The sequence below is a fragment of the Lissotriton helveticus genome, chromosome 1_1, assembly GCF_964261635.1.
Source record: "Lissotriton helveticus chromosome 1_1, aLisHel1.1, whole genome shotgun sequence".
Taxonomy (NCBI): domain Eukaryota; kingdom Metazoa; phylum Chordata; class Amphibia; order Caudata; family Salamandridae; genus Lissotriton; species Lissotriton helveticus.
Window position 1 is genome coordinate 1,746,273,014 of NC_136057.1, and position 27,770 is coordinate 1,746,300,783.

General features: G+C 47.0%; 1 protein-coding gene across 3 annotated transcripts in view; it reads right to left on the reverse strand.

Annotated features, from left to right (window-relative positions):
- ATG4D (autophagy related 4D cysteine peptidase) overlaps positions 1-27,770 on the reverse strand; it is a 119,083-nt gene that overhangs the window by 32,355 nt on the left and 58,958 nt on the right. For all 3 annotated transcript variants that reach the window (XM_078639947.1, XM_078639954.1, XM_078639960.1), the window contains 3 exons: positions 26,412-26,557; positions 25,769-25,847; positions 24,631-24,707 (listed from right to left, as the gene is read on the reverse strand). In XM_078639947.1, the coding sequence (XP_078496073.1) occupies positions 24,631-24,707; positions 25,769-25,847; positions 26,412-26,557 (302 nt within the window). The remainder of the gene's footprint in view (positions 1-24,630; positions 24,708-25,768; positions 25,848-26,411; positions 26,558-27,770) is intronic.

A 27,770-nucleotide genomic window follows, 5' to 3' on the forward strand; every position in this document is an offset into this window, starting at 1 on the left:
CTTTAGTTATAAATTTGCCTTCCTGTATGAGGTCATTCGCTTTAGCTTTAAAAGGTTCTGGCAGGTGTTGCAGTAAACCTTCAAGTTGGTCGTAATGTGCTCTATCGTAGCGTGCTAATAGAGCCTGTGTATTTGCAATCCTCCAGGAATTTGCAGCCTTTGAGGCTACTCTTTTGCCTGAGGCTTCTAATATCTTAGACTCTTTGTCAGGAGGGGGAGCGTCTCCTGTTGTCTGTGAATTAGCTCTCTTTCGAGCGTTTGCTACAACTAGTGAGTCTAAAGGCAACTGGGACTTAATATAAGTAGGGTCTGTAGGGGCAGATTTATACTTCTTCTCAATTCTGGGATTGAGAACACGCGCTCTGGCTGGGTCTTTGAATATGTCTGGCGCGTGTTTTAGTACCCCTTTTAACATAGGAAGTGTCCTTACACTTTTTTCAGAAGTAGGAAAAGTGTCAAATAGAAAATCTTCTATAGGGTCAGTGTGCATGTCTACACCATGGTATTTTGCTTCCCTATCTAGTAATTGGTTAAAAACAATGGGGTCGTCAGTAGGTGACGGCTTTGTAGGGTATGGGGAGGTGTCAGGGATGGGTTGTGGTTCATATGGATCATTCTGGTCATCCCATGTGTCATCCTATGCATCATGATCCTCTGGTTCTCCAAAATTATCCTGAGGATCTTCCCCCATGTTGTAACCCTCACCATAGTCTGAATGTGTAGGAGAGTAAGGCACAAAGGGCATGTTAGGAAAGAAAGGAGGAGGAGTAAAAGGCCTTGAGGGAGATGTTCCGAAGTCTTTTCTCTTTGGAGGAACAGGGGAAGGAGTGTCCGTGTCCAATGGTCTCTTTTTCCGGTGGTAAACTGGAACGTGTCCTGTTTCAGGGTCTATATACAGTTTAGGTTGTTCCTCACTCGCTGGATCAGGATGGAAGAGTTCTTCCTCAACTGTCCGTGGCTTTGGCGCCGATGTTTTTGGCTTGTTTGGATGTTTTTGGCTTAGTCACTTGTTTGTGAGTCTTTGGCTCGAGGGCCTTTGGCTGTGGAGCTGTTTTCGGCTCGACTGCAGCTGGTTTCGGGTCGGCAACCTTTTTCGGTTCAACGACTTTTTCCGTCGCCGGCTTTTGTTTGTTTTACTGTCTTTTTTGGTTTGGAGACCTTTTTCGGAGTCTTCGGTTCGATACGTTTGGGTGTTTGGGCGTGTTTGTGCTCGACGATCTTTTTCGGCTCGATGTTCTTGGTCGAGCCGACGGCTTTTTTCGGTTCAACGGGCTTTTTAGTGAGATCTCGTTTTTGGGGATCAACACTCTTTTGAGGCTCTACGACCTTCTTCGGGTCGAGTGTTCTTTTTGGATCGACGACCCTCTTTGGTTCGAGGCTTTTCTTTGGCTCGAAAGTTTTCGGCTCGACAACTTTTTCGGTTCGACAACCTTTTTCGGTTCGACAACCTTTTTCGGTTCGACAACCTTCTTCGGTTCGACAACCTTCTTCGGTTCGACAACCTTCTTCGGTTCGACAACCTTCTTCGGTTCGACAACCTTTTTGGGAAAAGTGTTGCTCGTTCCTGGGCTATCGGAAGGCCTGGGTTTGGGCTTCGGAGTCAAGCCGTAAGGCGGGGTCTCTGAAGGAGTTTGTCGATCTCGGCTAAGGCCTTTAGGCGATGCTTCGACCGGAGCCTTGTCTTTGGGTATAAGTGGGGTTGGGGGCTGTGTACTCACTTTTTGCCCCAGTGTGATCTGGTCATCGGAGTCCGACTGGTCCTCAACGCTGACGATTTCTAGATCCGAGTCTGCCACTTCTGGGAGGTTGTGTTCATCATCGAAGATGTTCTCCGGTTCCGGTACCTGCCGCTGCATCTCTTGCCTAGCGGCCCGTCGATTCCGGATAGTCTTCTTCGAGCGGAATTGAGCACACGCTGGACAATTTTCCTCGTTATGCTCTGGGGATAAGCACTTGTTGCATACTGTATGTTTGTCAGTATGTTGGAATTTAGAGTGGCATTGTGGGCACCTTTTAAACGGGCTCCTTTCCATCGACAGCAGGCCCATGTGGCGTCGAAAGGCCCAATGGCCCACGTCGACGACCGGATCGAGATGGAAAGTTTGATCGAGTCAAGGAGTACCGAACGAGAACAATACCGTCGAGGTATTAGGTCTTTTGGCCTTAGAAAGTTGTTTAGTTTTGGTTCCGAAGTTGGAGTAGAGGAATAACATCCAAACCTAATGGCAGAAAAAAACAATCTGAGGATGGAGAGAATACCCATGCGCACTGTAGTCCAGGGGAGGAGTCACCTATCTCGTGATACTTCGAAGACTCTTCCAAGACAACAACGTGCAATCATCCGGACCCAACACTAGGCGGCGATCTATGCTAAGATATGAATTCAGCAGCCCCAATGCTTCGAACCTACTGTTATCCAGTATTGGAATCTTTCATAGATTCACATGCCTGAATGATTCCCTGTCGCCGAGGGAGTCCCACGGTAAATACAATAGTAGTGCCAAAGGTAAATAACAGTAGTAGGCCCTAAAGATAAAGGCCTGAGGCCTAGATCTTAGTAGCCTATCTACATCATTATGCTAAAAGAACAAAAAAAATGGTCCCAACCAATCAGCTCTCAGCACCCTCTAGCATTATGCTAAAAGAACCCAAAAATTGGTCCCAACCAATCAGCTCTCAGCACCCTCTAGAACACTCTCAGCAGAGCCAGTTCTCAGATTTTCGTTAGCACAAGTGGGAAATAAGTATCCAAAAACATAGAGAACCGACTCTCCGGGGAGGAGGGTGGGTGCATGTGAATCTATGAAAGATAACAATGCTGGATAACTGTAGTTACAGGTAAGTAACTTGATTTCTTATCCAGATCTTTCATAGATTCACATGCCAGAATCAGAGTAGCAAGCGGTATACCAAGTATACAGTCGGTTGCAGATGGTGGGAGACTTGTGCTGATAAACTCCCAATTGCATCCAGAAATTAACAAAATGTATAATAAACCAAACCTTCAAAGTTAAAAGCATGACCTATAAATAGGAAAAGAAACATGCATAGTAATATTACTATATGGATATGTAAGCATTATGCACATATTATATACAATGAACATGTTATAATCGCAGAAATGTGTGTGTATTATGAACAATGACAACCATAGATAGTAATTAAAAGACCGAAAGGTACCTGAAAACTGGTCTCAAAGAAAAAGATGGCATAGGACAGCCTGTCCAACCGCCGCATCCTCTTGACATGTACATTTAAGGCAGTAATGCCTCGTGAAAGTGTGGAAATTTTTCCCATGTCGCAGCACAACAGATATTTTCTAGAGTCACTCCAGTAAACAAAGCTGTAGACGCTGCCACAGTTCTTGTGGAGTGGGCTTTGACTTTTCTTAGCAATGGCCTGTTAGTCTGGTCATGACAGAAATGGATTATAGATGTTATCCATCTGGCAATTGTGGCTTTTTTCTCCCTGCAGTTCCCAGAGTAGCTTGTCCGTAAGTCACAAACAACTGGTCGGATTTTCTAAAGGTCTTTGTTCTTTGTAGATAGAACTTTAAACATCTTTTAATGTCAAGAGAATGTAAGGTTCTTTCTGCTGGTGTAGACAGATTTGGAAAGAAAGTCCGTAATCTCACCGGTTCACGGAGGTGAAACTGTGACAGCACTTTAGGTATGAATGTAGGATTAGTCCAGAGGGTCACATAATCCTGAGAGAAATGTAAAAATGGTTCCTTTATAGTGAAAGCCTGAATTTCACTCACTCTTCTAGCAGATGTTAGAGCTAGAAGTAAAGCAACTTTCCACGTGAGAAACTTGAGCTCGGCCTTGTGGATGGGCTCGATGGGTGTTTTATTAACTGCATGAGAACAATGTTAAGTTCCCACTCCGGTGGAGGAGGCCGCACTGGAGGAAATGCTCGGAAAAGACCTCTCATGAGCTGTTTGATTAATGAGGATGAACATAAAGAAGGAAGCTTAGCACCTTTTCTGAATCTGGAAAGTGCGGCTAAATGGACTTCAACTGATGAAAAAGTGAGTCTAGACCTAACCAGATGTAGCAAATAAGGGAGAATTTGTTCCGCAGGAGCGTCTATCGGATGAACCTTGTTAGCCTCACACCAACAGCAAAACCTCTTCCATTTTAGACGGTAAGTCTTAATTGTGCTCTGAGCTCGTAACTTAGTTGAGATGTCACGACAGTCCTGAGGGATGTCAAGGTCCTTAAATTATAGGAAATCAGGAGCCATGCGTGTACATTTAGAGACTGAGGGTCTGGGTGAACCACCTGACCCTTGTTCCTCGACAACATTGTGGGTGTTTGAAGAAGACGGATCGGCTGGTCCTGGGATAGTAACAGCAGTTCTTGGAAACAGTACTGACGTGGCCACCGGGGTGCAATCAGGATGAGACGGTAGCCCTCCGATTTCATCTTGCGTTACACCCTCGGGATAAGATGTATTGGGGGAAAAGCGTAAGCACAAATCCCTGACCATCGCATGGACAGGGTATTCCCTCTTGATCCCTGTTGAGGATATCTGCTGGCGTAATATCGGCATTTCTTGTTGTGCTTCGTTGCGAACAAATCCAATGTCCGCTTGCAACAAGTTTGGAACACTCTGTTCACTTGAGTGTGCTCTAGCTCCCACTCGTGACAGTCCAATAGAGACCTGCTGAGCGTGTCCGCCAGGGTATTGTGGAGGCCTCCGACATGTTCCGCTTCGAGGGTTAAGTTATTTTTATTCAAAGTTTTATATAGCGCGAACAGGATCCTTACAGATATCAGAGTGCTTCACAAAGACAGGGTAGGGGCAGTAGGAGTCAACAGAGATACTGGGAACAGTATAATAGTCAATAACATGGTAATAACATGGATAAAACAACAATAACATGGTAACAATAACAATAACATGGTAATAACATGGATAATAAAAAACATACATAAAACCAAACCATATACAATCAGGTAAGGAAGTAATATAGGACAGCACAAGTCATTGATCCCAATACAGAGGTGTTCAGGTGGATCAGTAAACCAACGTGTATCATATCTTGGTCGGTAGTAAGAGAGTAGCGTAGTAGTGCCACTCTACAGGTAAAGTGTAGTGCCAAGGGATAGGGTGAGCAGTGATACAATGCAGAGTCTCTGAACCAACATCTATAGCGATCAGGAGATCTTGGCCAGAAGGATGGTTTTCACCTCTTTCTTGAAGAGTGCCGTGGAGGAGATCAGCCTGGTTTCAGGAGGGAGCGCATTCCAGATCCTGGGTGCCATTCCTGAGAAGGAGCGCTTGTAGGTTTTCGCTTTCCGGAATCTACGAGGTTTCAGGAGTAGATTTTTTGTACTCCTATTGGTTCTCGAACCTCCTGATATAGACAGCTTTTGAGCGAGGTAGTTGGGTGCCTTGTGGTGCACGGCCGCGTGTGTCATAACTGCAATTTTTAGCTGTATTCTGGCTTCAAAAGGCAGCCATTTTAGAGACTTTAAGTCTGGGGATATGTGCGAATGCTTTCTAGAGCCAGTAATGAGTCTCGCGGCAGCGTTCAGGGAGGCTCTTAAGGGTGCTGTTGTGGATAGCGGGAGACCGCTGAGGGCCGCAATTCCGTAGTCAATTCGAGGGATGACTAAAGCTTGTACAGCAGTTTGGAAGTCTTTGGCCGGGAGGAAGGGTTTAATTTTCCTCAGCGTGTTAATTTGGAAATTAGCTGCTTTTGTGGCTTTGCTGACGTGCTGCTGCATGTTGAGCTTGGCGTCGAGTGTGATGCCTAGGGATTTCGCCGAGTCCACGATGGTAGGTTGGACATTGAGTGCTGTTAGGTTGTTGAGCCAGGTTTGGGCGGAGGAGGTTTTCGCCGGGGGTGAGATGAGTAGGAACTCAGTTTTCAGAGCATTTAGTTTGAGATGATTATTGGCCAGCCAAGATTGGGTGTTAATAAGCGTGGAATTCAGATGTTTGATATCTTCCGGGGATTGTAACTTTAGATAGAGTTGTGTGTCATCGGCGTACATATGGAATTGAACACTGGATGCTTGAAGCAAGGTGGCGAGCGGTTCCATAACGAGGTTGAACAGTGTAGGGGAGAGGGTGGATCCTTGTGGAACACCTAGATCTGCAGGCATAGGTGTAGATAGCACATTGTCGATCTTGAACCTCTGAGACCGATTGTGAAGGAAGGACGAAAACCACTTGAGAACCGTTCCCGATAGCCCCATTCGAGTATTTAGCAGCTCCAGCAAGTTCTCATGTTTGACCGTGTCAAATGCTGACGAGAGGTCAAGAAGGATGAGGAGGCAGGACTCATTGCGATCCAGAATTTGGAGGGCGTCATCAATTATGTGTGTCATAGCTGTTTCCGTGCTATGTTTCGCTCTGAAACCTGATTGATGAGGGTTGAGGAGGTCAAATTGATCAATGTGTTTTGTTAGTTGGAGTTGGACACATTTCTCCAGCAGTTGTAAAGTGTATCCCATTTCCACAATTCTTGAGCCTCTTTTGACAAAGTTGTCGATCTTGTCCCTCCGTGCTCGTTCACGTAAAACATGCTGGTGGTATTGTCGGTTCGCACCAGTACCGATGAACCCGCAATCCTTGGAAGGAAAGCTTGCAGGGACAAAAAAAATCGCTCTTAATTCCAGGCTGTTGATATGTTGTTGTCTGTACTCTTGAGACCACTTGCCTTGTATCTGTAAATCTTGGAGGTGACCTTCCCATCCTTCCATGGAGGCATCTGTTGTCAGAACAAAATCTGGGACATCCTGTATGAAAGCGAGTCCTTCAGCTAGATTGACTATCTGTGACCACCAATGTAGAGCGTTCACCATGCGTGGCGTGACTTTGACGTTGTCGTTGAAGGAACCCACGGCTTGCTGCCACTGAAGGTGCAGCTCTTCCTGTAGAGGTCTCATTCTGAGTATTGCCAGCGGGATGATATTTATGGCCGAAGAGCACATCCCCAGGAGTGAAGCGAACATGCGAACAGAAACTGACTTTCTTCTTGAAATCAGAGTTGCTAGCTTTTGAAGATGAACCTGTCGTTCGTGGGATAAGAATGCCTTGCACTGGACTGTGTCCAGAAGGGCTCAGAGAAATGGAAGGACTTGCATTGGACGTAACTGGGATTTGCTTTTGTACACAGTTAGTCCCAGAGAGTTGAAATGATGAAAAGACGTTGCAGTGGCAATCTTGACTGCTTGCTCTGAAGGACCTTTGATTAACCAATCGTCCAAATACGGGAATACCTGGATTCCCCCGGATCTTAATGCTGCTGCTACAGGAGCTAGGCACTTTGTGAAGATCCTTGGGGCCGATTTTAGCCCAAACTGGAGCACTTTGAACTGATAATGGGCGCCAGCCACAGTGAAGTGGAGATATTTGCGATGTTTGGGATGGATTGGGATGTGGAAGTAAGCGTCTTCCATGTCCAGAGAAGCCATAAAATCTCCTTGTTTAGGCGACATAGGATCTCTGAAAGTGTGACCATGCGAAATCCTGGTTTTTTGAGGAATCTGTTCAGGTTGTGAAGGTCTAGGATCAGCCGCCATTCCCCTGATTTCTTTTTGATCAGGAAGGAACAAGAATAGAAACCTGTCAGTTTCTGATGTGCTGGGACCTTCTCTATAGCATTCTTGAGGAGCATTGTAAAAGCTTCCTTGAACAATAAGTGAAGACGAGGGGGAGGGGGTCCCTTGGGCGGAGTTGTAGGTGGCTTGGTGACAAACCCTTTGATCGGAGGTAATTTCTCACCACTTGTCCACAAATTATGAGACTTTTGTGCCCACAGGAATGGGAAGAGTTGTGATTGGCGCCCTGCGGAGATAACTGTTTTCTGTTAGAGTCTCGCTCTTGATTTTGCGATTGTTTCTGACCTCCCTGGGGAGAGAAACCAGCCGTATTGGATTGCCGGTATGACGATTGGTAATTATGTCTATATTGGGCTGGTATTGTCTGTTCTGCTGGGTCTGGGATCCTCCTCTAGAGGAAAAACCAAGCCCCCTAGCGCATCAGAAGGTTCCACCTTTGTATTGCAACAAGCCCAAGGATCTTGCAGTATCCGTATTGGTTTTTATTGCCTGAAGGGCTTCATCGATGTGTTTTCCGAACAACAATTCGCCATCGTAGGCCATGTCCAATATTTTTGTCTGTACCTCCGGTCTGAAAGTGGTAGCTTTAAGCCAACCCTGGCGTCCGAGTACTGCTGCCCCAGCTAGTTGACTGAAATTTGTATTAACAATGTCCAGTGCGCAATCTATTGTTTCAGATGCCGCACGTTCTCCCTCCAGTAAGATTTTCCGTGCTTCCTGTCTTCTGTCCTCAGGAATGAGGTCAATCAGCCCAGCCATATCTGACCACATTTGGCGGACATAACGCCCTATGATCGCTAGGGAGTTAGCTGCCCTGATGGAAGCAGCTGCCCTGATGGAAGCAGCTGCCATAGTTGAAAACTTCTTCCCAATCAGATCAAGACGGCGCCCCTCCTTGTCCGCGGTGTAGTAATGGGTGATGCCGGGTTCTTAGATCTTTGTTGGGCAGCCAGGGGGATGACGGAATCTGGCGGGGGGTGTCCAATGAGACAAGATGGACTATTGGCCGGAGCACAATACTTCTTATCTATCCGTGGAAGTACTGCAGGCACAGATGCAGGAGTCTTCATGATCTTGATACCTTCGTTCCATATATAATCAATTATAGGAACGGCCCTGGTAATATTCCTGGATTCCTCTTTAAAATCGTGAAGGAAACCTTCTGTTTGTTCAACAGTGACCGTTAGTTGAAATCTAGCAGCAGCTCGCTGCATGAGATTGTGAAATCCTCCTATATCCTCTGGTGGCGAATCAGATGGCAGAGGAGTGGGTGGTGAAGGCATAGGGATAATGTAAGAATCCCAAGGATCAACATGAGGGTTCTATGGCAATTCACCTTCTTCAACTTCCTCATCACAGGATGTGACTTGACCCCGATGAGGGTCCGGGGGCTGTTGTTCCTGAGGAGGTTCTGTAAATTGAGGCGTTGTGACCGGAGCCTCAGGTTGAGGTAAGGACTTGGAACCGTCACAGGCGGAGGTGGGGTTTGTGGAATAACCTGCTGCGGGGGAAACCGCTGTCTATAATCTGCAAGCATGGCTTGCAAGTCCTGAATAAGATTTGGAGGCAGATGGCTGGTCTCAGACTGGCGAGCTTGCCTATGATACTGTATAATGCGGGACGACAATGTCCTCTTGATAATATTGTTCGTTGTAATCCTCCTCCTCGTCATCCTGACATTTGACATGCAGCTCAGAAGGATGATGAGCTGTATCAAATGGTCCTTCGTCTTCCTCATCGTCATAATCATCATCCTCTTCCTGCGCATGTTTCCAGGAGATGTGACGGAGTAAGAGGTGAAATCTTGCAATACTCCTGTCTTTTAAATGTTTTGAGTTGAAAGCTCCTAGAAGGAACAGGCGTTGAATTAGATGGGACCACAACCAAAGCCTTAGATGGAACAGGTAAAACCACTGTTGATGGTATGGTCGTCGACGGGCTCTCTGTCAATGGACTTGTCATCGACGGGTTCTTTGCTAGTGTCGTCAACGAGTTCATCGTCGACGGACTTGGGATCTTTGACGACAGGACAGCCATCGACGGGACAGTCGTCGACGATGTAGTAGGCAACTGTGTCTTTGTCGAGGATGTAGTAGGCAATTGTGTCTTCGTCGACGATACATCTCTCATCGACGGTGGAGGCTTCGTCGACGGTACTTTCGTCGACGAGTGCTTCGATGAGGACTTCGTCGATGAAGCCTTCGTCGACGATTCTTCGACAATGGTCTTTTTTGACAAGATAGTAATGCTCGTCGACAGTATAGGAGATGTGATAGACGTAGCTGAGATAGTCTCCGTCGACGAAGGGGCAGAAGAAGTGACAGAAATCGTCGACGAAGGAGGGAAAGCCAGAGATTTTGAGTGGCTTTTACTCACTGTTTTAGTAGATGGTTTCTTAGAGTCCTAGAGAGCAGAAGCATGAGGAGACTGCGCAGACCCAGAGGAGGTTAAGTGAGACCTCTGAGAATGGGCAGAAGTAGAGTGGGAGGATTTAAGGTGTTTTCTCCCCTCACTTGAAGAACTGCCCTGTGATCTAGCTCTCTTGCTGGATGTTGAGGCTCTATCATCATCTTCAGCCGAAGAAGATTTAAGCCACAACAGGACTCTTGCCTCAGAGCAGAAGCATGAGGAGACTGCGCAGACCCAGAGGAGGTTAAGTGAGACCTCTGAGAATGGGCAGAAGTAGAGTGGGAGGATTTAAGGTGTTTTCTCCCCTCACTTGAAGAACTGCCCTGTGATCTAGCTCTCTTGCTGGATGTTGAGGCTCTATCATCATCTTCAGCCGAAGAAGATTTAAGCCACAACAGGACTCTTGCCTCCCTATCCCTGAGAGTTTTAGGAGGGAAGGTACGGCAAATTTTGCAATCTTTTCCCCCATGTTTAGGGTAGAGGCAGTATTAGTCCTTATGTTGATCGTCAACATGGGCTCTATTCTTGTCGCAGGTTCTACAGGGCTTGAACAAGGCCTTCTTGTCTGACAACATGAAGAAAAAACTGAGTGGCACTCAGGGAGACTCCCTTCCACACGACATGCGGTGAAAATCTGAGGAGAACTGGCTCTGCTGAGAGTGTTCTAGAGGGTGCTGAGAGCTGATTGGTTGGGACCAATGTTTTGGTTCTTTTAGTATAATGATGTAGATAGGCTACTAAGATCTAGGCCTCAAGCCTTTTTCTTTGGGGCCTACTACTGTTATTTACCATTGTCACTACTTTTGTATTTACCGTGGGACTCCCGCCTCGGCGACAGGGAATGATTCAGGCATGTGAATCTATGAAAGATACCCCAATGCTGGATAAATTAGCTTTGCCTCAAGTGGCTTGAGCAGATGGTCCTCGCATCAGAAAAAAACATTGCTACTTTTGTGGCTTGGGAGCGAGCAGCCAAAATTCAAGTCCACCACCTCTGCAGGCAGTTCAAATCCTCTCATTTGGTTCCACAAATCATGCATGGAGATGTAGGTTCTGGAGGTTTGAGTGTAGCACCATGCCGGTTGTTGAAGGAGCATGAGGCAGACACTCAGACTCAACAGGTCGGATTAACAGACTTTTGTAGCCCATTACGGGGCTATTGAGATCACTTGAGGCCAGTCCCTCCCAACCATGATCAGAATCTGGGGATGCAGTGGCAGAGATGGAAATGTATAAAGGAGACTATAGGGTTACAAAAAGCAGAACACAACTCCAAGGGTACCTTGAGGTGGAATCTCTACAGGGCAAAAAGGTTGACAGTCAGCATTCTCTGAGGTTGCTAAAAGATCTACTCTAGGCATAAGCCATTGGGTGAATAGGTCTTGAGCTACCTCTGGGTGCAAATGACATTTGTAGCTAGTTAGATGGTACCTGCTCTGCTCGTCTGCCCTTGTGTTTAGGGACCTTGCCAGTTGGTTTACAGTCAAAAAACTTTCATGAAGATCCAGCCAGTGCCACAGCCTCCGCACCTTCAGCACAGCACATGTGAGCACAAACGCCCTGTCTGTTGCAGTATCACATGGCATTTATTTTGTCAGTCAGAACTTCCTTGGGACTACCATTGATGGTAGATAGAAAGTGCTTGCGAGCCACTCGAAGGCATGCTGTTCCAGCAGACTGATGTGGTGCCTCTGATCTATACCTCACCCAGGGGGCTTTTACATGCCATAGTGAGGGCATCTGTCACCAGTGTGAACTATGGATGGGGCAACTAGACCTACTTACCACAAGTCAGGTTGGAATCCTTCATTCACCACTGAAGGTCCTGGGGCCTTATCTGAAACACATATGTTGCCTAATAGCGACCCGCAGTACTGAGCCTATTGAAGGCGGAGGTTCCACTGCTACGCCCTCATGTGGTAACCAGCATTACACCCAGCACGATACAAGAGGCCAAGAAACCAAGAAACCTCAGAACCGTTCGAGCTGGAATAAAAGGGCCAAGACCAAAACATGAAGATCATGTCCTGAATGTTCCAAACACGCTGCAGTCGGAAAAGCCTTAATGCAACCGTGTCCAGGACAGCCCCTATAGATGAAATCCTTTGCGCTAGCTAAACTTCAGCTTGTTGATGGATAAGCCTAGAGAAGATAGGGGTGAGGTGGTCGTCCGCAGATGGCCTGATGCAACATGTGACACGACCGCCTTCTACAGACATTTGTCAAGGTATGGAAAGATTCTTGACTTTGAAGATAGGCTGCAACCAATGCCATCAACTTTGTAAATACCCTGGGCGCCGAGGTGAGGCTGAATGACAGGACCACTAACTTGAGGTCTTCCTGCCCCACAGCAAAGTGGAGGAAATTACACGGTGACTTCAGGTCAGGTAACGAAAGTACGCATCCAGGCATTAAAAATGACACACTACACCAATGCCCATAGCATGCCCTAAACAGTCTGTGGTGTCCAGCCCAGCTGAAAAAATATATTTGGCTACAACAAGTCAACAATGGACTGTTTGTGTGAAGGTATTTTCAAAACTCCTCATCAAGATCTCATGCACCATTGTGTGAGTTTTTGTGCATTACCAATGATGTGGAGATTATGGATCTACACTCAGATGTACAAGTATACATGTACATGATGCTACTGCATTACAAAAATGTTTGCTATAACCTGTTAAATTGCCTTTTCGTAGCTTATGCTTACTAGGCCTTAACGCCATCTTGTTCAAAACAAATGTCTCACCCTGCACGTTCACAGTTTATTTCTGCTGCACACAGTCAAGCAAAGTCACATTTGTTTATTTCCAAATGAAGTTGTTCTCGAATAAATCTTTCTAGGATAGGCTCGGTAATGTTAACAATATTTAAGGTTTCTGCCAAATGCTTGCAGTATTGCACTCATTCATAATCGCTCCCTGTTTTGTTACAAGTTTGTTCTGCAATCTCTGGATGATGTTAGTATAGAATGGATTAAATCGATATTCATGTAGTGGGCTAGTGTTTAGGTGATAAGGCAGTATGATGCTCTAATTTGCTGTGCTCTGATTTGATGGATATAGTAGACTTTTGCCCTCACTACGATGAATCTGCACTTTTAACATTAGTCTATGAGAAGATATCCTATCTAAATACTCAAAATTGAGGGCCAGCCATATGACTTTCCGATGCTACTAGGGAAGCTGTCCAATTTTGTACTGATTTTTCTGCTCATTGAGACTTAGAATATTTCTGAATTCGCCCATAATTCTGTATTGTCAGATTGCTAAAAGCCTTAAATACAATGCCTTTATGCATCTGCACTTTACAATACGTTATATCCTTTGAGTTTCTTTAATACGTCTTTCTACATTTTATAATTCTGTCCTAGAACTCACCAATTGAGTATGTCCTTACTTAACAAATGTATTCTTTTTTTTTAAACTTTATTGTCAGGAATACAGGATACATAATTCCAATAACATATACATTGCACGTTCGGAGATTATTGTTTGCATAAGTAGGAACAAATGACAAGATAGATCGTAATACAACATATATCGTTTGACATCTTGAGTATGGCATGAGATTGTCAGAAGCAAATACTACATAGAAAGCGTTCAACTCCATACCCTGATGGTAACGGTGAGGCAGAGTATTATTAGGCTTAATCACTTGACCCTAACAATTGCAACGTATAGCAAACAACAAAAGAAACTATAGAACCCAACTAAAGTCGTCACTCGACAATGAAGTATATAGTCTCACAGTCAACGGTAGGCTACATCACCCGGTCCCTCCCCACATACCCCCATGCATAGTGCACGCACCCATACAGTTTATTCATCGTCCTCATCGGAGTCCGAATCCTCACCCTCCGGTAAGGGTGCACACGGCTCTCCCCTATACTTATTCCACGGCAACCAAATCTTATTCCATTTACGGGGGCAGGCCCGTAACACATAAACTGCCCTTTCCTTCACCATCAGGAGGTCCATATATCTGGTCCAGCCAGCCACCGTAGGTAGGTCCGGGGCACCCCACTTTTGGGCGATATCACGCTTTGCCACGGTCACAGCTAAAGTAACCCACAGCTGGCCATACCTGTTCAAGTCAGTAGGGTCCCAGACGTTCAAAAGGCATGTACGGGGTACAGGTAGGACCGACACTCCAATGGCCTGAGAGACTGTGCGCATGATCTGTCTCCACACTTCTTGGATTCGAGGACATTCCCACAGTGTGTGAAACAGAGTACCTTCCTCCCCGCATCCCCTGAGGCAGTAAGGGTGTGGCGCCCTGTGTATTTTGTGGAGAAGTGTTCTGGTGTAGTAGGTGCGATGCAAGATCTTGAGTTGTACCAAACGAAACCTTGCCGATATGCCCACCTCTCGTGGTGATGCAAGGGCCTCGTTCCACTCCGTGTCATCCATCTCCCCAAGTTCCTCAACCCACCGGTCCTTAAGTGTCCGAGTGGGCTCTGGCAGGTTATTGAGCAGTTTTTTATAAGTGAGAGAGGTCGCTTTTTGCTCCATAAATTCCGTCGGCAACCTGTCCTCTAGGGGTGACGAGTCAGGGAGTGTGGTTTCAGGTGGAATTGCCTGCATTAGAGCGTGTCTGATCTGCCCATATCGGAATGCCTCAGCGGAGCCCATGCTATATTGGTGTTGGAGTTGCGTAAATGGAAGCACCTCGCCCTTGTCCCAGAGGTCTCCAACCACTGAGATCCCGATGCGGTCCCATTGCGTGAAGCCCTTACAGGACCGCAGGTTACCCAGCGCTGCAGTGTCCCACAGTGGAGAAGCGTGGCTCAGTGGTTAGAGGCGGCAGACCTGGAAGCTGAGATCGGCCGTGGACCAGGGTTCGATTCCCCGCCTCGGCGGGTCTCGTGCTCAAAAATTCCACGGACTCGACAATTCTCGCTCCGGTGCCTACTCGACTCACGGGGTCACACTCTGCGACTCTGGGCAATAGCTTGCTTAATCTCCACTACGGCCCCTCGCGGTGGGATGCCTGGCTTTCACCTTGTGGATACCCTGCCGGGGTATCTCACAGGGGAATACCAGGACGGGTTCCCTAAGCAAGCGCCTTGATGCCTTCGGGTGATACGTGCGCTATATAAGTCGCAATACATTTACATTTACAGTGGCGTCATCTTGGTTATCTTCCCCCTCCAGCCCAGTCTGGATTGTGCTGTGTGCCATAGTGTCGCTGTATGGAATGTCGGGCCGAGTAGGCCCCTCACACGCGACGGAGTGTACAATACTGCAAGCATGCCGTCTGTCCCCAGTTGTGCCCAGTCAGCCTTGTATGCGGGGTCCTCCCGTGGGGTGTGTATCCAATGATTAATTATTTTAAGTTGGGATGCCCAATAATATAGCTGGAGATTGGGTAACGCAATCCCTCCCTCATACCAGCTTTTCACCAGTTTTTCCTGTGATATCCTTGCTGGGCCATTGCTCCATAGCAAGCTGGAGATCAGTGCAGCAACCTGCTTAAAGTATCGCTGGTGTACTATATATGGAGAGTTTTCCAGCACATACAGAAACCTCGGGAGTGCCATCATTTTATACAGTGCCGCTCGCCCAAGGAGGGTTAACGGTAGAGTCGCCCAGTATCTTATGTCTGCACGTAAGCGCACAAGAGGTGGTAGCAGGTTTTTAGTATAAAAGTCAGCGGCATCAGCGGTAACGAAAATTCCCAAATATTTAAAGGAGGTGGTTGTCACTGTCAGGGGGCAGTCGTCAGGCAGAAGTGGGTTCGGGCCCTTAAGTACGTACAGTATAGACTTGGACCAATTCAGGGTGTACCCTGACGCCTGGCCGTGCCTATCGCACAGCGCCAGTAGGGCCGGGACTCCCTCGGCTGGGTTGACCAAACAAATGTATTCTTAACGTGTAAGCGTTGTGCCTTATAATCCTTCTGGGGCTGTGACATCTCCACTTGCCACTCTCTTGGCTACGATAGCGGATCTATCGTTAAAGCATCCTCATTTTTTAGTACTAGGCGATTTCAATCTTCATGCAGATGTGAGCACTTGTACACGAGCCAGCAATTTTTTAGACTCTATGCATGGCCTTAATCTTACCCAGCGGGTACGGGGACCCACACATTCTGCTGGCCATACTCTTGATCTCGTTTTCTCGAACCTTCCCGGTCTTACCACACTACCTTCATTACCCCTCACCTGGTCTGATCATTATCTAATTCCTTTTGAGTTGGCTGTGCCCGACCTCCTATGGTCTCTTCTAAAATCAGAGACCTTGAGAGAAAATGGCACAAGATCACTTGTGAGGCACTTGAGCCTATCTTTTCTACCCCGATAGGGCAGCTCACTAACGATCTAAACATCGACGTATCCAAATTTAATTCCTGTCTTTCCTCAGCGATTGATCTTATTGCCCCTATGGTACCTCTTGCTTCTTTAAGATCTAAGCGTTCGGCCCCATGGTTCTCGCCGGAACTACGAGAGGAAAGAAGTAGGTGCAAGAAATTGGAACGCATTTGGCGACGGTCATATGATCCGGTCGCTAAAACTACTAATAGAACTGCTCTCAAGCATTTCCATAGACTCAAAAGTACTATTATGAAGGACCATTTTGTAGAGAAAATCAAGGCTGCTGAGAATTCATCCAAGACCCTATTTAACATCATTAAAGAATTCTCCAATCCCCCTGCCGTGGTCTGTCCGATTGTCCCTAGTCAGTCCCTTTGATATGGTCTTTCAGATTTTTTTCACGATAAAATTATCAAGATTACGGGCACATTTCATCAGATTAGGGTTTCCGTACCATCTGTTCCCAAAATTACTCACAAGGACACTTTTGTTTCATTTAAACCCCTAACAGCGGAATATGTACAGACTTTGTTACATCGATGTAAATCAGGTTCTCCTCTTGACCCTGCCCAAGTACTAAGCAATCTGGCTCCCCTGCTGCTTAATCCACTTCTTGAGATTTGGAATCTCTCACTAGCTTCCGGCCTATTCCCCTCTCTTTGGAAACAGGCCATGTTGATTCCTATCCTGAAAAAGGCTGATGCCGACCCAACTCTCTTTAGTAATTATCGGCCTCTCTCACTCCTCCCTAAGCCTGCGAAAATCTTGGAGAAAGTGGTGCAGGAGCAGCTCGCGGAACACCTGGAATCGAATCAACTTCTTCATGATTACCAGTCGGGCTTTAGGCCCGGCTTTAGCACTGAGTCTGCACTTCTGGAGGTGTCGGAGGCTATTCGAGAATGCGTGGATGCGGGCGAGGAGGCCATGTTGGTCCTCCTCGACCTATCCGCGGCCTTCGATACTGTCTCACACGACATACTGTTGGACTGCCTTCGAGATACTGGCATGGGGGGGGGGGCGCCTTTGGCGTGGGTGAGATCCTTCCTAAGAGACAGAGCCCAGCAGGTCTTCCTCCGGCCCTATGCTTCTGCAGAGAAATGAATATGCTACTTACCAGTATGCATCTGTTCTTGGCATGTAGGGCTGCTAACATTCATATCTATTGCATAGATCGCCGCCTAGTGTTGGGTCCGGATGATTGCACATTGTTGTCCTGGAAGAGTCTTCGAAGTATCACGAGATAGGTGGCTGCTCCCCTGGACTACAGTGCGCATGGGCATCGACTCCATCCCCAGATTGTTTTTAGCCATTGTGGCAGAGATGGTGTGAAATAGTGTAAAGGATGTCCATGCTAATGATTGAATGCAAGAGAGTATCTGCAGCCGCTACGGGCACCGGGGAGGAGGGCGGGCGATATGAATGTTAGCAGCCCTACATGCCAAGAACAGATGCATACTGGTAAGTAGCATATTCAGTTCGAGGCATGTGGGCTGCTAAATTCATATCTATTGCATAGAATACATAGCAGTCCCTCCCTTAAGGGCGGTTGCCCGTGCCAGCTGCAGAAGTCTGAAAGTGTTTTAAGAACAGCCTGTCCTACAGCTGCTTGCTGTTTGGAATGCACATCGACACAGTAATGTTTGGTAAATGTGTGTGGTGTAGACCACGTGGCTGCTCTACAAATGTCTTCCAAAGGAATGTTCCCCAGGAAAGCCATGGAGGCCCCCAACTTGCGTGTGGAGTGCGCCCTTGGGGGTATTGTTAAAGTACGTTTAGCTTTTTGATAACAGATTTGAATGCACTTAACAATCCATCTGGCTATTCCTGCTTTGGAAATAGGGTTGCCTTTGTGCTGTACTGAGAAGGCAACAAAAAGTTGTTGTGTTTTCCTAAAGTGTTGTGTTCTGTCAATGTAGTACATCAACGCCCTCCTAACGTCCAATGTATGAAGCATTCTTTCCGCTACTGTTTGTGGGTTTTGAAAGAATGCGGGCAGGTCAATAGTTTGGTTGATATGAAACTGTGACACCACCTTCGGAAGGAATTTGGGGTTAGTGCGTAGTACTACCCTGTTTGAATGAATTTGTATGAATGGCTCCTGGACTGTGAGCGCTTGCAGCTCACTAACACGTCTGAGCGATGTAATAGCAATGAGAAATGCCACTTTCCATGTCAGGAACTGAAGTTCGCAGGAGTGCAGTGGCTCGAAAGGTGGGCCCATCAGCCTAGTGAGGACCACATTGAGGTTCCACACTGGAGCTGGTGGTGTTCTAGGTGGAATGACTCGTTTCAGTCCCTCCAGGAAGGCTTTAATGGCAGGCACCCTGAAAACAGAGAGATGCTGTCTGTTCTGGAGATAAGCCGCTATGGCGGATAAGTGTATCCGAATGGAAGCGTACGCTAGATTGCATTTGTAAAGATGTAACAAATAGCAGATGATGTTAGGAATGGATGCATCTAGCGGGTTGATATTGTGTTCTGTACAGTAAATGACAAACCGCTTCCATTTTGCTGCATAGCAAGCTCTGGTAGTGGGCTTTCTTGCCTCTCGTATGATATCCATGCATTCTGGAGGCAGGTTGAGGTAGCCAAACTAGGACCTCAGGAGCCAGATCGCCAGGTTGACCACAGTCCCTGCACCGTGTAGTGGAGCACATGAGCTCCCCACCCTTGGAGAGATGCGTCCGTTGTTAGGATAATCTGTGGCACAGGCTCTTGGAACGGTCGTCCCTTGCAAAGGTTGTGTGGATTCCACCAATGCAGAGTGTTGTATGCCCGACCGGTCACCAATACTAGGTCTGTCAGTTGTCCATGAGCCTGTGTCCACTGATTTGCCAAGCATTCTTGGAGCGGACGCATGTGCAACCTTGCGTGCGCGACTATGAAGATGCAGGAGGCCATCATGCCTATCAACTGCATGAACACTCTCGCTGGTAGGGAGTGTTGCGGTCTGAACCTCTGGATCAGCGACTGAATGTTGTCGATCCTGACCGGGTTTGGCTGAGCCATAGCAGTCAGGGTATTTATTGTCGCACCCAGATACTGCCGCACATGTGCTGGTTGAAGGTGCGACTTTGGGTAGTTTAGCGAGAACCCCAGACTGTGAAGGAGGTGAATGGTGTGGGACATGTCTGCGGCGCACTGTTGTTCCGACTTTGCTTGAACGAGCCAGTCGTCTAGGTATGGGTAGACATGTATGTTCTGCCTCCTGAGGTGCGCCGCAACTGTCGCCAGACACTTTGTAAATACTCTGGGGGCAGTGGTCACTCCGAAGGGTAGGACTTTGAACGGATAGTGCCTGTTTTGAATGGTGAACCTGAGGTATTTTCTGTGGGATGGGTGGAGTGGTATGTGGAAATAAGCATCCTTGAGGTCCAAGGTTCCTAGGAAGTCCCCTTGGTTCAGCAGGGGAAGAATCTGCTGCAGTGTAAGCATGTGAAAGTGTTCTGACAGTATATACAGGTTGAGGGGGCGTAGATCCAGAATGGGTCTGAGGGATCCGTCCTTTTTTGGGATAAGGAAGTACAGGAAATAGACCCCTGTGCCTTCCTCCTCCACTGGTACGAGCTCGATTGCGCCTTTTTGCAGCATCACCACAACTTCCTGCTGCAATAAGTGCAAGTGCTCTGCCGACATAGGACGTTGTCTTGGGGGAATGGTGGGTGGAGTTGATGTTAACTCCAAACAATAACCGTACTGGATAAGCTGTCTTACCCACCTGTCTGTGGTGATGGATGTCCAGACTGGCAGGAACTGCTGGAGTCTCCCCCCCCGACAGGTGTTGGATGGTCGGGGGCAGTGACAGAGTCACTGTTTGTTGGCGGCAGAGGAACGGGAGTTGGTGTTGCCTCTGCCTCTGCCCTTGGCACTGTTACCTCTGTAACCCCCTCTACCCTGCTTGGGGTACGAGGATTGTGCACCACCTTTCGTGAATTGTGTCTGTTGACCCAAGTGTCCTCTGGTAACACCACGTGCTCCTGAGCGACGAAAAGTGCTCCCCCTGAATTGTTGAGACTGAAGCGCCCCCATGGACTTAGCTGTCTCATTGTCCTTTTTAATTTTTTCGAGGGTGGTGTCAACATCTGGTCCAAACAGTCTGTCAGGATTAACGGGCTGGTTGAGTATTGTTGTTTGAATGTCAGGTTTAAATCCTGATATGCGAAGCCATGCTTGTCGCCTTAACATGACGCTAGTGTTAATCGCCCTAGCCGCTGTATCAGCCACGTCAAGTGCACACTTTATTGCAGCGTTTGAGATGAGCTTTCCATCTTGTATGAGCATTTCGGCTGCCTCCTTAAACTCATCAGGTAGGTGTTGAAGGAGCTGTTCTAGGGTGTCGTAATGCGCCCTATCGTATCGTGCCAATAGTGCCTGTGTGTTTGATATACGCCAGATATTGGCAGCCTGCGCAGCCACCCTTTTGCCCGATGCCTCAAGCACTTTCGACTCCTTGTCTGGGGGAGGAGCGTCACCCGTTGTTTGGGAGCTTGCCCTCTTGCGGGCATTGGCAACCACCAACGAATCCAGAGGCAACTGTCCCCGAATATATGCAGGGTCCCCAGGTGCTGGCCTGTATTTCTTTTCGATACGTGGGTTCACCACTCTCGCCCTGGAAGGTTCCTTAAAGATCTCTGGGGCATGCTTAAGGACACCTTTCAGCATAGGAAGTGTCTTAACTGTTCTTTCTGAGACAGAGAAAGTGTCAAACAAAAAATCTTCCTCCACCGGGTCAGCATGCATGTCCACATCATGATTTGCAGCTGCCCTCTCTATCAAAGCATTAAATGCTGCGGAATCCTCAGTTGGTGATGTACGTGCACCAAACCCCTGTGGGTCCTGTACCACCCGATGTCCTCCCTGGTCACCAGTGTCGTCATATGAGTCCTGTTGACCATCAGGGTCATTGTCAGCTGGGAAATTGTACTGGTCATCCTGGTTATCATCTTATCCCCCTGACTGGTTGGGGGAAGGTGATGGACTCCTCCTTGGTGGTGGCTGAATAGGTTCAACAAGGGCAGGAATGTCCTGTGCCGGCCTTTTCTTTTTTAGTGGAATGACATAGGATTCCAATGGTTGGGAAGTTATCTTTCTTTTATAGAGGGTCAATTTCCCCGTTACGGCATCGATGTAATGCTCAGATTGTTCTTCTGAGGCCGGATGTCGATCCAATCGGCCACTTTGCGTGGAAGGTTCTGACGTGTCAGTAATCTTCGGCACCGATCTGGTTGCAAATGCCTTCGGTGCCACCTTCGGTGGCAGAGTGTAGAGAAGCTTGGTCGAAGTCTTCGCAGGTGTGTCCACCGGTGTCGGAGCCGACGGCGTGGTAGCCGTTGACGACAAAGTCTTCTCCCGAATACGTTTGAGGGAGTCGGTGACCTGTTTTGTGAAGGAAGCGGAGGGTTTGGTAACCGATGCCCGATGTTCGGCAGCGTCGGAGGACCTCGGTGTTGACGAGTATGCCGCCGACGAATCTTCGGCTCCAACGGCTCTCGGCTCCGTTGTAGGCTTAGGCGCCGGCGCCGTTGCTGCAGATCCGGCATCCTTGTGCCGATGCGTAGTGCCTCCGGCCTTCGGGTCGTGGCTCTTAGTTGACTTCGCTTCGACAGTGCGTTTGCTTGTCGGCGCCGCAGTCGCGTCCGAAGGCGTGTCAACAGCCTTAGCGGACCGCGCCGGAGCAACTGTGCTCAACATGGGATGGACGACCTTCTTCGAGGACGGGTCCTTGGCCACCTTCTGCGGCGCTGTCGACTCGACAGCCTTCTTCGACTTCGGAGGGCCGGAGGGCGACGGAGTCGATGAGGGAGCAGGCTTCGATATTTTTGTTGGGACGTCGGCCATTTTAGGTGTGGTTGGATCCGAAGGTTTCGGTTTCGTTTTTGGTGGGATTTCGGCCATCTTTGGTGTCGTCGATTCCGAAGGTTTCGTTTTCGGTTTTGATACGTGCAATGGCGGCTCCACTGGTGCGTCCGTGGCCGGGCCAGAAGGCGGGGCCGGGGATAGCGGTGCAGGGTCGTGGGTAAGGCCGAGTGGCGATCCCGTGACCTGAGCCATGTAACTTTCGGGGCATAGCTCTTCCTCCGAGCTATCTTCCGCGGCCCCATAAACTTCTTCGTCGTCCCCTACCTCCTCGACGTATTCAAGGTCTTGGCCCTGTCCTTCGACGTGTTCTTAGGGATCGGCCTCGACCTCCGTCGACGGTGGTGAAATCTGAAGATGATGGCTTCGGCAGTCTTCTGCGGGGTCGAATATGTCGTCGGGTGCCAGAGCCGCTCGCTGGGCCTCGAGGCGCGCCGCGCGGCGAAGCTTGAGCGTTTTCTTTGACCTGAACTTAGAGCAGGCCATGCAGTTGGCCTCGTTGTGGTCCGGCGAGAGGCATTTGTTACAGACTGGATGCACGTCCATATGTGGATATTTGGATCCACAGACGGGGCAGAACTTGAACGGACTCCCCTCCATGATAAGTGCGTCGGGCTCTTGCTGCGACGAGAGGGCCTCGATGTCCGAAGAGTTACTTGACTCCGCAGAATTCCGACTCGAAGAGTCGGATGATGCTCGAGACCGCACGCGAACAATACCGATGCAGGTAACGAAGGCCTTTTGGCCTTAAAGAAGTACGTTTTTCGATTCCGACACGGAGACGTCGAAATCACATCCGAACCCAATGGCGGAAAAAAACAATCTGGGGATGGAGTCGATGCCCATGCGCACTGTAGTCCAGGGGAGGAGCCACCTATCTTGTGATACTTCGAAGACTCTTCCAGGACAACAATGTGCAATCATCCGGACCCAACACTAGGCGGCAATCTATGCAATAGATATGAATTTAGCAGCCCACATGCCTCGAACCCTTTGTTATGTGGCGTTCCGCAGGATTCGGCACTTAGCCCCCTTTTTTTCAACGTTTACCTTTCTCCCTTGGCGGATGTGGTTGAATCCTGGGGGGTCAGAGTGATCTCTCATGCTGACGACACTCAGCTTGTGTTTTCATTTAGAGATCACTCTGAAGGCAATTTGTCCAATTTTCGACAATGCCTGGTTAACATCTCCTCCTGGATGACTACCAACAACCTGAAACTTAATGCGGATAAGACCGAGGTCTTATTTTTTAATCAAAAATCTCCTCCCTGGCTAAATTATGGTGGCCTGACGAATTAGACCCTGCCCCAGTTCCGGTCTTATCCGCACGGAATTTGGGTTTTCAATTCGATAATGTCTTGTCCTGTAGGACCCAAATTAATAAAGTTTCAGCAGCATGTTTTGGTAAACTGCGCATGATTAAAAAAATCTTCCCTTTTCTTCCACTTGACTCACGGAGAACTGTGGTTCATGCATTAATCACGTCCCATCTGGATTATGCGAACAGTCTGTATGTGGGAGCCCCGGCCTATCTGATTAAACGACTGCAGACTGTACAGAACGCCGCGGCCAGGCTGATCTGTAACATCCTGTATCGCCATTCCATTACCCCATATTTGGCTAAACTTCACTGGTTGCCGGTGTCCTAGCGTATACAATTCAAAGCATTGGTCATTGCGTTTAGGGCACTTAATGGTCTAGGCCCTGCTTATCTGAGACACAGGCTGAAACCTGTCCAGTCGGTTCGTGTCCTTAGATCAAATCATCTTTGCCTTCTACACGCCCCCCGTTTCAGTCTTTCTAGAACGGGAGGTCGAGCTTTTGCTGTGGTCACTGCAAAACTCTGGAATCATCTTCCTCTGGACCTTAGGTTCATGGCATCAGAGTCACTATTCCGGAGCAGACTTAAAACCTGGTTATTTTCTTATGTCTAGACCCGCTGTACCCCCTTTGGTTGACTGCTGTCCGCAGCGCCGGGACACCCCCGCAGGGGGTGGCCGGCGCTTTATAAGCTCCAAAAAATAAATAAATAAAATAAATAGATGCAATTAAAAAAGCTTAATATCGGACAGTTCAATATGAACACTAACCTTTTTTTAGTGCAATTAAGCAGTTTCTGTACTATGTATCGTCTTCTCTTTTCTAAAGGTAGTGTCAGGGAAGATTACCCCCGGACATGGAGGAAGGAGGTCAAACTCGACAATGGGCTGCAGTAGGCTGGGAAACAGAGTGGCAAGGAGGATGGGTGGGGTTGGTTTTAGAGAATAGACTTAATAGACTTTGTATGCTCATGTGTAAAGGAATCCAAAGCAATTTAAGTACATGTGACAAAGAGCATGTTTTTATTGTGCTGAAGCCACAATTCAACGTTCAAAACCTCTAACATTACTCTGTAGTGATGGTGTTTTACACACACACACACACACACACACACACACAAATATGCTGGAATGACAATATTTTCTCACTGACCTCTAGCGGAAAGTTATCTTTATCAGCGTCTACAAAAGGCTGGCAGTAGTGTGGATCCAGGTACAGCAGGAAGTCATCTGTAAATTCAAAATTAAGAAGCATAACACAAAGTGCATGATTATGCAGAGAACAAGGGTCGTTTTCAGGACAGTACTCCCTGCGTTCAGGCAGATCTTACTCTACCTTTATGTTGATCAAAGCTTAATCAGTCAAACTACAGACAATTGAAGAAGCTTGCAGATGACATGACGGCTACACCCAACACTTCTTTAAAATATTTGTGAAACAGACAGATGGAGTTGTCCGGGAACCCATTATACAGCCTTCAAACTAAAGCTTTATGCGAGTGCCAGCTTTGCTCATCTGGCCATATAAAAAACATGAAAACAGACCACCAACATGCTCATAGGACGCAATACAATTATATGATTCTTTGTAATTATGACATAATTTACTATGCCAGGTCCTCTGCTCGGATAAATTGGAGGACGAAAGCTCCTGCAGGAAAAAATAAGACCAGGTTTCTAGGTTTCAGTGGAGCTGGGTACATGCTAACCGAGAAAAAGGTAGCAAAGTTGCCATGGTAGACTGAGGGGAAAGAGCCTGATCCTTCACGTTCCTCTGGGATTTTAGTCTTTGTGCAAAGCATGAGAAGGATACTTGAATATTCTAAAAAGTCAGGAATAAATGCTGGGTCTAAAAAGCTTTCTCTGAAAAAGATTCAAAATACCTGAAAAGGCTGTACTACATCACCCCACATGCCCTTAGAATGGACTACTGCAAGCTTATACTACAAGCAATCATCAACTGAAAGGCCCCCTGATATGGAAACATGTATGCAAGGAGGCGTTGATTCCTAGGAAAAACCCACAAGGGTGTCCCATCTTTCACAAGGCACAACTCCTCACCAACAATAACTAAAGCAATTATTAAGAGGTAATCTTCCAAATTTACCCAGAAGTACAGATTGTTGAGAAGTACACTGTTGGCTGCTTTAAGCATTTTTGAGGTTTCATGTAGATATTCCAAAAAAGAAAAGCAAGGGGGGGCCTGGATTCCAATCTTAAGGTTAAAAAAGAGAGAACAGTGAAAGGGGCAGTCAGAGGAATTCTGGTCACCCATTTTGATTGATGCTTACCTTGATATCCGATGAAGTAGAGTGAATGCTTGGGTTTTCCACCGATAATCCCAATACAAAATTCAAGTTTAAGAATCTCCTGTAAATGACATTATGTTACAGAAAAATGCTTCAGCAGGAATAAGGGAAACATAGCTCACTAAGTTACCCCAAATTCAATGCCATGTCTCATTTTGTGACTAGAATAAAGGTGCCCAGCCCTGACCCAAGAAAGAGTAATCCATACTAGATTTTCAGAGTAAACATTTGGCTGAATTTAGATGCACTCAAGTACATTTGTTTCATGTTGCCATCAAGAAAATGTGATATGCATGGATCAGCTATGCCCATGCACTTGAACGTTTAAGCTATAGGCCAATACCTGTTCTAATCAATTCCAAGCCAGCTAACCACCATTACGTACTATGATGTTGCCCTGCAGCAGACATCGTGGTCCTTATCTCACATGATTTAAAACAATTTTAGTTCATCCCAAAATTGGGGTAATGTTTGACTTGTGAAATGAATGTTTTTTAAGATGCACATTACTTTTCTAGTCACATAAAATAATATTTAAACACCGGAGAGTGGGAAATCAAAACACAATTGTGCAAAGAAGACAGCAAGGAGCAAAAGGACAATTGGTAAAGCAAAGAGGGCTTACCTTGACACAGCTGATATAAACAGGATTCAAGCTCTCCCCGCCCAGACGAACAGGCACCAATATGATAACAGAGCAGCATCCGGCATTGGGGGCCAGCTGAGAAGTCCCGTCACCTTCCAGTAGTCTCTGCACATCTGCCTTGTACACTGAAATAACACAGTATGTTAATGACCCCTGGATGAATGTGAAACCGTATTCCTCACAAACAGTGGCTTTATCATTAAAGAATTCCAGTGCAATTTGAGGAAAGAAAGGCATTCTATTTTTAAAATCTCTTGAACTATTCTATTTAAGAGGCTGCAGTGGGCTGACCCCCAGCCCCATGTTGTATGTGGCAGAAGGAAAATGTTGACAACACCTGACCAATGTATTAAAAGGGTTGGCTAAAAGCCCCAATAAGCAAGTATATTATATAGAATTTTACCAAAATGTAAAGGTCTTGGCTGATACCAGCTCTAACAAAAAGCTATATTCTACCTTCAAAATATTAAGTCCCATGGTGCATGAACTGAGGAAACATCTATGGCTTTATTCAAAGTTGAGTAAATATATTGGCATAAAAGGAATGATTGAAATAGTGTTGACACAATAAGTGGTAGATCAATGCTGTAAGGGCAAAATGCACCAGGAAGGCTTCAAGATCCACAAATGAGTTGAAATCCAGAGACAACCATCCTCCAAGCACTTTTATTCAGAGTGAGGACAAGAAAGCTAAGCATATAACCGCAGTATAGGCCCTCTAAAAGATGACAGATTCCAGCACGGCAACAATAGTAGTCAAACCTCCTCAGACACCAAGTTTGAGATGCTGTTTTTTTGAAGGAGGATTCAAGCCAAGGGGATTTAACCTGGGTATCATCACTGTGTGCCTCCCTGCCTACTCCTTATTTGCTGAACTTGCTGCTGGCAACAATTTAGGAGTACGAGTCTAGGGGCGAGTACTGAATCCTCCAAGTTGTCCTGCGAACTGTTTGGTGTTGGTAGGGTTCTTCTGGCACCATAGTAACTACCTCCATTTATTTATGCTACATTTATCTGTAAGTTAGTTAGAAGACAATACAACAGTTATGTAATAGCATCTTTTACTTCTAAAGTCATAGTAATCTGGACTACTTCTAAGGAGCACGAGCCCTACAAATAATGTGAATGCCCTAGCTATCTTTGGGCTAGACTACAATGCTTTCCCTTCAAACCAATTCATTTGGGAGAACTTTTAAATATTAGGTGAAGAATAAATGATCACGCTGTGAATGTAAATGCCCGTGGTTTATCAAATAACTGTTACCCTACAAGTTCTAAAATGCAGCAAATTAGATCATTTTCTCACTGGTCATACGCAAGTCGTCATTGGACCCAAAT